General features: G+C 36.4%; 3 protein-coding genes across 3 annotated transcripts; all 3 read right to left on the bottom strand.

Moving 5' to 3' along the window:
- Positions 1-1,670: 1,670 nt before the first annotated feature.
- On the bottom strand, positions 1,671-2,262 carry LOC113272118. Its single transcript, XM_026522022.1, has 2 exons — positions 2,131-2,262; positions 1,671-1,924 (listed from the first exon to the last, which is right to left on the bottom strand). The coding sequence occupies exons 1-2, from the start codon at positions 2,219-2,221 to the stop codon at positions 1,671-1,673; spliced, it is 345 nt and encodes a 114-aa protein (XP_026377807.1). The 5' UTR covers positions 2,222-2,262.
- A 1,955-nt stretch (positions 2,263-4,217) lies between these two features.
- On the bottom strand, positions 4,218-5,489 carry LOC113272117 (integumentary mucin A.1-like). The gene is made up of 2 exons (XM_026522020.1): positions 5,358-5,489; positions 4,218-5,149 (listed from the first exon to the last, which is right to left on the bottom strand). The coding sequence occupies exons 1-2, from the start codon at positions 5,446-5,448 to the stop codon at positions 4,218-4,220; spliced, it is 1,023 nt and encodes a 340-aa protein (XP_026377805.1). The 5' UTR covers positions 5,449-5,489.
- A 1,440-nt stretch (positions 5,490-6,929) lies between these two features.
- LOC113272116 (uncharacterized mitochondrial protein AtMg00810-like) lies at positions 6,930-8,096 on the bottom strand. The gene has a single exon (XM_026522019.1). The coding sequence runs from the start codon at positions 8,094-8,096 to the stop codon at positions 6,930-6,932; it is 1,167 nt and encodes a 388-aa protein (XP_026377804.1).
- Positions 8,097-8,711: the final 615 nt, after the last annotated feature.

Raw genomic sequence — 8,711 nt, 5'->3', positions numbered from 1 at the left:
TTTTCCTTTGAGGAAACTTTTCATAAGGAAGGACCAATGATTATAGTTTGTTCCATCAAACTTTACGGTAATAGGTTGATAATCTTCACACGACATATTGAATGATAACAGGGAAGGATTTTGGATACTAGGGTTTGGGTTTTATAGTATAAACACAGACGAGACAGAGATGGGATGGATGACAGGAATTGATCATGTTGTTGTTGTTGTTGTTACAGCGGAAGATGGATTGTTAGATCTTTCCAGGCTGTGATGCCATGACAGAGATTCTCATGACATGTATATCTGAATGATAGAATTGTATTCAACCTGGTAAACAAGATACAATACATCTGTTCTTATATATAAGAAACAGAGATAAAAAGAGAAACAAGATATACATGAAAAAGGGAACAAAATATACAAAGATATACATGCCACGTAAAAGAAAATATTATCCCAAGATATCAGGAAAATATCGTTTAACACTTACCACTACCAGTTCCCTAAAACTTCAGGTTATAAATGAAGCAGTGAGATTGGCGAACATTGTCCCCGGAATTTTCAGGAAAGCATTAAAAGATGTACTAATAAAAGGTATATATTGACAACTAAATTGTTAATGAGATAACACTAGCAAATAACTAAAACATCACCCACATGACTCTGATAACAGGATACAACCTTTGCGCAAGAATGACGCATATTTTTCCAGTTTAGTTCATTGTATACAGTTGAATATATGCATCTCCTTTCGTAGAGATAAAATCAGATCGGTGACCGATAAATCTTCTCCCTATAAATATGATATTGGCAATGTATACTAACCGAGTGTAACACGACATAGTACCTGCATAACCATAATTTGGTAGGTCGTTCTAAAAACAGGTATGCATTGATTGTGCAACTTTTTGACCAGCAGGTAACAATATTATTTAGGACTTTTCCTACAAAATTTTTTATTTGCTTTACAAACATCTTGTGTAAAACCAACTGGGATTCGCTTAGTTGGTCACCCTGTGCTGATGATCGTTTCAAAATAAAATTAAAAATTATGTGTACGTACCAGGACGCATAGGTAAAATGGATGGAAGAACCCACACTACAAGAAAACTTGATATATTGCAGCACCCAATGGTTATAGCATAAATCCCAACCAGTGTCGCGATAACCTATGTGGCAAGAAGTTTATTGCTGCACACAATCTTTATTGCTGCAGCAAGAGAATATACTTTTTGGCCACACTCTTTTCATGAAGGCTATTATTGGGGCGTCACATTCCATTAGAGGGGCGTCACCTAATAGGACAAAAACGGGTCACCCATAAATAATATCAAAAACCCCTTATCTAAAATAATTTTGTAATGACTATACAAACCTTATTTAGTTAATTTTAATTTAATTTAAAAAATATAAAAATTAAATTAATGAATTTTGTTGTATACTTGGTGAATTCTGGGGCAAAATTTTTGTGGGAAGAACAACTGGTCGTAAAATAAACTTTTACGGTTGGAAATAATCCAAACCTGGACGTAAAATCACTTCTTAGGTTGGAAATAATCCAAACCTAGACGTAACATCACTTCTACGGTTGGATTTAAAAGAAAACTAGACATAAAATCAGATTCTACGGTTGGAATTAAAAGGAACCTGGACGAAAAATGAGCTTCAAATAGTATTTTGGGGGTTTCTTAAACACTTGCAGAAGGAGGAAGAGGTGGTTTTGGGGGAGAGAAGGGTTTTTCACAGCAACACTTGCATCGAATAGTATTTTGGGGGTTTCTTAAACACTTATCTGTACCCTTGACCATTGAAAGTTCCAATTTTGAACACTGTGATTTACACCAATTTGTACAAGAGTTGCAAGCCCGCTGGCCACCAACAGTGTATGAATCCATGTATATATCTCCAGGAACGCATATATTCTTCCATGCCGATACCACCTCTACAAAAAAAAAACGTCATACATAACATAAATTAATTGGCGAAGACTATTTTTTTTTTAAGAGGTAATTCAAATGTGTTAGATCTAGTATTGAAAGGGGGAAATTAAAGAAAAAAAACTAGGAAGAAAAATTCCCCATGAACGATCACATTATGTCTAGTCTGTCATGCATGATCTGGCGCTTGTAGAAAAGATGGTACACTTACCTGCATATGCAAAGATGCATACAACTATCGCAATGACAGTACTGTAGCTAGGAAAGAAACCCGGGGATCTTTTCTTAGTTATTGCTGCCATCTTTGCTACTAATTCGACTGCGCGCAGACTAGTTGTTTCTAGTTCACTAGCTTTCAGTTTGGATGTGTTTTAGGTTTCTTTGCTAACCTCTATTTAAATAGGTGATTATTTTGGCAGATTCTCAATCGAATAAATCCCTACCAGTGTCGCGACAACCTATGTGGCAAGAAGTCTATTGCTGCACACAATCTTTATTGTTGCAGCAAGAGATTATACTTTTTGGCCACACTCTTTTCATGAAGGCTATTATTGGGGCGTCACATTCCATTAGAGGGGCGTCACCTAATAGGACAAAAACGGGTCACCCATAAGTAATATCAAAAACCCCTTATCTAAAATAATTTTGTAATGACTAAACAAACCTTATTTAGTTAATTTAATTTAATTTAAAAAATATAAAAATTAAATTAATGAATTTTGTTGTATACTTGGTGAATTCTGGGACAAAATTTTTGTGGGAAGAACAACTGGTCGTAAAATAAACTTTTACGGTTGGAAATAATCCAAACCTGGACGTAAAATCACTTCTTAGGTTGGAAATAATCCAAACCTAGACGTAACATCACTTCTACGGTTGGATTTAAAAGAAAACTAGACATAAAATCAGATTCTACGGTTGGAATTAAAAGGAACCTGGACGTAAAATGAGCTTCTACGGTTGGAACTAATTCAAACCTGGACGTAAAACTACATGCAAATAAAATTCTACGGTTGGAATTAATCCAAACCGGGACGTAAAATCACTTTTACGGTTGGAAATAATTTAAACCTGGACGTAAAATCACTTTTACGGTTGGAATTAAAAAAAAAAAATTGGACGTAAAATCGGATTCTACGGTTGGAATTAAAAGAAACCTGGACGTAAAATGAGCTTCTACGGTTGGAACTAATCCAAACTTGGACGTAAAACTACATGAAAATAAAATTCTACGATTGGAATTAATCCAAACCTGGACGTGAAATCACCTACGGTTTTTAAGTTTTTATTTTAGTTAAAGGGTAATCTAGACATTTTGTATATGTGTTAGGATATCCCAAAAACACTTTTTTGGACATTAAGAATCCAAATGAAGCCCCTCTATTGGAGTGTGACGCCCCAATAATAGCCTTCCTTTTCATATTGTTGCCACAGTTGTGTGGCAAAAGTTTCATTTTGCAGAGTTGCAGCTAAAAAGTACTGTGACTAGAAATTTGCTTTTGCAACACCTATATTGAAGGTGTGGCAATATATGGTGTAGCAATAGCTATACTTTCTTGTAGTGCTATAATTCAGGAGGTGTCGGATTACATCCAGACCAGTCATAAACTCCAAGTATCTGCATCCATTCATGTATTTTTCATGAACTTCTACTAATTATAAAATCTTTGTGTACAGTTAAATAACTAAGCAATATAACATCCGAAAGCCAAACCTTTCCCCATGATGGTATGGATGTTACACCACCATGACTAAGGATCCAGTTTCGGGCTCTTGTGCAAGCATTGTCTTTACCGGTGTTAGGTCCTTCGCCTAAGATTTGCGTACAAAAATTGAGGATTTAGATTTTCTGAACCACGGAATCAATTTGTCATCACTTCATTTCCATATGTTGTTTTCAAATCCAAAAACAAACTATGTAAATTTGCAGAATTTGCTTAGTTCAAATATTGGATCCTCAGTTTAATGAATAGAATGATTTCAGTTAAGAGTCACATTGCTGTGAGAGGTGTCAGGTATCACACTACATTTACTAATTTTGCTTCCACCCGGTGAGGTCTATCTTTTCATCTTTTTTTCTTTTCTTTTCTTTTTTTTTTTTGGCAGGAAAGGTTACTCTTTTATCAGACTAAATTAAGATGTAGACAAATTTGAAAATTTTCATTTAAAGAAACAAAATGACACACATGCTGCTTATTGCTTAATTATGCTAATCAAACGCATAAAACTTGTCTCCTTAGTTAGTATAGCTGCAGCTAGCTAATAACTGGACGGATACTAGTTTTACTGAAGTATTATTCACTTTTGTTCTGCGTGTAGAAATGAACCTATAGCAGATAATAGTGAGGTAATGCTCCTACAACAACACTTGCACAATACAGTAGAAGGAGAGTCTTCCCTACACCCATTTTTTCTCATTGAAGATCCAGTTCCAAGACATTTACTTCTACAATAAGATGTACACTGGGTGCAATCAGTGGTAGACATGCTGGTCTGTGAAAAAGCATCCCCAGGTGCGCAAATATTTATTGCAGCAGATGGCGGAGGTGGGGGTAATGGAGATGGAGGAGGTGATGGTGGTGGTGGGATGGAGGTGGGGGTGATGGGGACGGAGGAGGAGGCGAGGGGGGTGGTGGGGAAGGAGGAGGTGGCGAGGGTGGTGGTGGTGGGGGACGAGGAGGAGGCGAGGGTGGTGGTGGTGGTGGGGATGGAGGAGGTGGCGAGGGTGGTGGTGGTGGTGGGGATGGAGGGGGGTGAGGGGACGAGCTTTTCACAACAACATTGCTCAACCCAAGCAAGTGGACTGACCATACTACCAGCTGCTACGCACTCGGACCTTGCTTTTGAAAGGCCTTTTTGGTTGCAAGTTTTCTCACATAAAGGTTTATGAATGCAATCTTTCCCATTAGGGTGCCCAAGTTTTTCATATATTTGGTTACTCACACATATGTTAAAAGTCCATGGGTGATGGCCCTCAAATTTGGATGCAGAAGGAGGAAGAGGTGGTTTTGGCGGAGAGAAGGGTTTTTCACAGCAACACTTGCATCGAATAGTATTTTGGGGGTTTCTTAAACACTTATCTGTACCCTTGACCATTGAAAGTTCCAATTTTGAACACTGTGATTTACACCAATTTGTACAAGAGTTGCAAGCCCGCTGGCCACCAACAGTGTATGAATCCATGTATATATCTCCAGGAACGCATATATTCTTCCATGCCGATACCACCTCTACAAAAAAAAAAACGTCATACATAACATAAATTAATTGGCGAAGACTATTTTTTTTTTTAAGAGGTAATTCAAATGTGTTAGATCTAGTATTGAAAGGGGGAAATTAAAGAAAAAAAACTAGGAAGAAAAATTCCCCATGAACGATCACATTATGTCTAGTCTGTCATGCATGATCTGGCGCTTGTAGAAAAGATGGTACACTTACCTGCATATGCAAAGATGCATACAACTATCGCAATGACAGTACTGTAGCTAGGAAAGAAACCCGGGGATCTTTTCTTAGTTATTGCTGCCATCTTTGCTACTAATTCGACTGCGCGCAGACTAGTTGTTTCTAGTTCACTAGCTTTCAGTTTGGATGTGTTTTAGGTTTCTTTGCTAACCTCTATTTAAATAGGTGATTATTTTGGGTTGTAAGTTATATTAAAGTAATAGAAACAATCACATGCACTTCTGCTCGGTGGATCCATCTGCACACTGCCAATTACCAGATCGAATTTGAATCAAATATTTCCAAAATCCCACTTTCTATGCATACAGTTAGATGTACAGTCAGACAAATGGTATCTTTTATTTGTTTTTGATTTGTAGATAATAATAAAGTACAAAAATAACAATATACAAGTATTATGTTGCTAATCTCTGTTCGAGTGTTGCATTAATCTGATCACGTTAATCACGCTAACATGATATTTCTGATTATCAAAGAGAATCATATATATATGATCAATGGATCAATTTCCTTACCAGCCTGGCAGTCCCAAAGTTTTAGAGATTCTGGAAATCACAAATTATTGATTGTTGTTAAAGGGAGAGCAATCATGGATCTGAGGAAAGCGAAAATCGTAATTTGACTCTTCAACTCAGACCTAATTATAAATTGGGTCCATCTACTCATATTAAATGCACCCGCCACGTAAAACTAAATTCACCACCTGTCCACCACCATCTACTTCACGGGCGACAATACGCATTATGGCCAAAAGAATAGAAATAAACTCAATTCACCACTTGTCCACCACCATCTATTCCACACGTGACAATTCCAATCTGCCAATACTGAATGTACGAGTTTCTTTAGGATTATTTGTATATCTCCACCAGGTCCACCATCGTATACATGTTTATGAACTATGCGATAAAGAATGCCCTATTTTTGAAAAATTCTCCTCTTCCAAGTGTTTTCAATGATTGAATACTCAATTTCCGCTTAAATATCAAGAAAATTCAATCAAATCTATAAAAACAAAAAGAAATCAATTTAAATTATAGAAAATTGAGACTCATCAGGAAAGGGATATTCAACGATGCAAAGAACTTTACCGCCACGTTTCTCCGACCTTTGATCTTGACGATTTGCTTCATCCCAAAAGGTTGTTCTTCATAAGAATTAAGAAACACTATTTGACGTTATGATTTATATACATATATGTTGCTTTTTTGCAATTCATGTCTTTTTTCTTCTCGTTTGGTGTTTTTAATTAGGTTTAGGTACAAATTTACGGGCTTGTTGATTATTCCACTTATTTACTTGAATTTAAGGTCTGTTTGCTAATAAAACTATAAGAGTTGTACTTGTATTGATTGAACAAAGTTAAAGAAAGAAATACAGGACTCGGTCCTTTATATAGACAGGACTATGACTCAAACATACAGAACATCTGATACGTAATAAATGCACATAGAAGTATCCGTACAGTATATCCAGGTTGTCAAGTATCTTATAAAGAGAAATATCAGCCACATGATGAGTCACAGGATGAGCTAACATCCCCCCTCAAACTGATGTTCGTACGTGAGGCATCAGTTTGTCCTTTAAAACACTGAACTGGGACTTGGAGAGACCTTTAGTAAATAATTCAGCTATCTGGTGAGAGGTATGAACATAGGATACTCGTAGAAAACCAAACTTATCTAGATCACAGATCATGTGATAATCTACTTCAATGTGTTTGGTACGAGCATGGAAGATTGGATTAGTTGTAACACTGCCAGTACCCTGATTATCAAAGAAAAATTTGCAGGGTAAAGAAAGATGTACTAACAATTCTTCAAACAGATAAGAGATCCATAAAATTTCTGTTGTTTCATTTGCTAAACCACGATACTCAGCTTCTATGGAAGAACGCGAAATAGTCTGTTGTTTCTTGGAGGAACAAGAGACAAGATTTCCACCAATAAAAACACAATATCTAGAAGTAAATTTATTAGTATATGGACAACCATCCCAATCACTATCACTATAAGACTGTGGCTCAGAACAATTACCAGAAGACAGTGTAAGTCCCTGACCAAGAGATCCTTTAATGTAGCGTAAAATTCTCTTATCTAACTGAAGGTGAATGTCTGTAGGATAGTGTAAGAACTGACTAACATAGTTAACTGCAAAACTAATGTCAGGTCTAGTGAGAGTGAGATATTGAAGACCACCCACCAAACTTCTATAAGAAGTGCTATCATATTGAGATGTTTCATCACAAAGTGAAGCGCTTTGACCTTGAGCAACTAGAGTTTTGCATATCTTACATCCCAGCATATCATGTTTCTTCAGAAGATCCAAAGAGTATTTGTTTTGAGTTAACAATAACTTCTTAGCTGGTGAATCATAGGTAGCTTCAATACCTAAAAAATAATGCAATGGGCCTAGATCCTTCATAGAAAACTTATTTTTGAGAGAATTAATGAAAGATTGAAGAAGATCATCAGAAGAACCAACTAAAATAATATGATCAACATAAACCAGTAGAATCATCCTAGCATCTCCTTTTTGATATATAAACATGGAGGTATCACAAACAGAATTTGAGAAACCAAATTTAAGAAGATATTGATTGAACCTCTCATACCATGCTCTTGGTGCTTGCTTAAGACCATGGAGAGATTTCTGGAGCAAACAAATATGATTGGGATGTTGTGGATCCACAAAGCCATGTGGTTGTTCCATATAGACAGTTTCAGATAGATGTCCATGTAAAAACGCATTACTAACATCTATTTGTCTAATGGACCAATTTTGAGATATAGCAAGACTTAAAACACATCTAATAGTAGTAGCTTTGACTATTGGACTAAAAGTCTCTTCAAAATCAATTCCATCAACTTGATGATTGCCCTTAGCTACCAATCTAGCTTTATGTCTGTCAACAGTTCCATTTGCATTGAGCTTGGTCTTGAACACCCACTTACAATTCCATCAGAAGAAGGTGCCTCTTTACTAAGCAGAGCAAAAGGAACGGGATGTTTAAGAGCAGAATTTGTTACAAAGTCCTTAGAAAGAGGTTTAGGTAAATGAATACCTGATTTGGACCCTGTGTGCATCCCTGAAGAAGTAGAAGTTTGCTTTGGTGAAGTATTAGAAGTATAAAGAGAAGAAAGATCCTCTGGTGAAGCAGAACTGAACTCAAGTGAAGAAGTATTCAGTAAAGAAGAATCCTTTGATGAAGCGGAACATAACTCATTGAAGAAGTATGATGTATGGAAGTATCCTGTTGTGACTCAAAACATAACTCAGTTGAGCAAGAATTGAAAAAGCGGGGGTCTAACAACCTCACCCAATATT

Source organism: Papaver somniferum, chromosome 4 (assembly GCF_003573695.1).
Source record: "Papaver somniferum cultivar HN1 chromosome 4, ASM357369v1, whole genome shotgun sequence".
Taxonomy (NCBI): domain Eukaryota; kingdom Viridiplantae; phylum Streptophyta; class Magnoliopsida; order Ranunculales; family Papaveraceae; genus Papaver; species Papaver somniferum.
Note: the sequence above shows the minus strand (reverse complement) of the source record. Positions and strands in the feature narration are given on the sequence as shown.

Coding starts and splice junctions, on each gene's coding strand:
- LOC113272118 (XM_026522022.1), bottom strand. CDS start 2,221: ATGGCAGCAATAACTAAGAAAAGATCCCCGGGTTTCTTTCCTAGCTAC. Junction 1,925..2,130: donor ATGCATCTTTGCATATGCAG/GTAAGTGTACCA, acceptor TTTTTTTTGTAG/AGGTGGTATCGGCATGGAAG.
- LOC113272116 (XM_026522019.1), bottom strand. CDS start 8,096: ATGGAACAACCACATGGCTTTGTGGATCCACAACATCCCAATCATATT.
- LOC113272117 (XM_026522020.1), bottom strand. CDS start 5,448: ATGGCAGCAATAACTAAGAAAAGATCCCCGGGTTTCTTTCCTAGCTAC. Junction 5,150..5,357: donor ATGCATCTTTGCATATGCAG/GTAAGTGTACCA, acceptor TTTTTTTTGTAG/AGGTGGTATCGGCATGGAAG.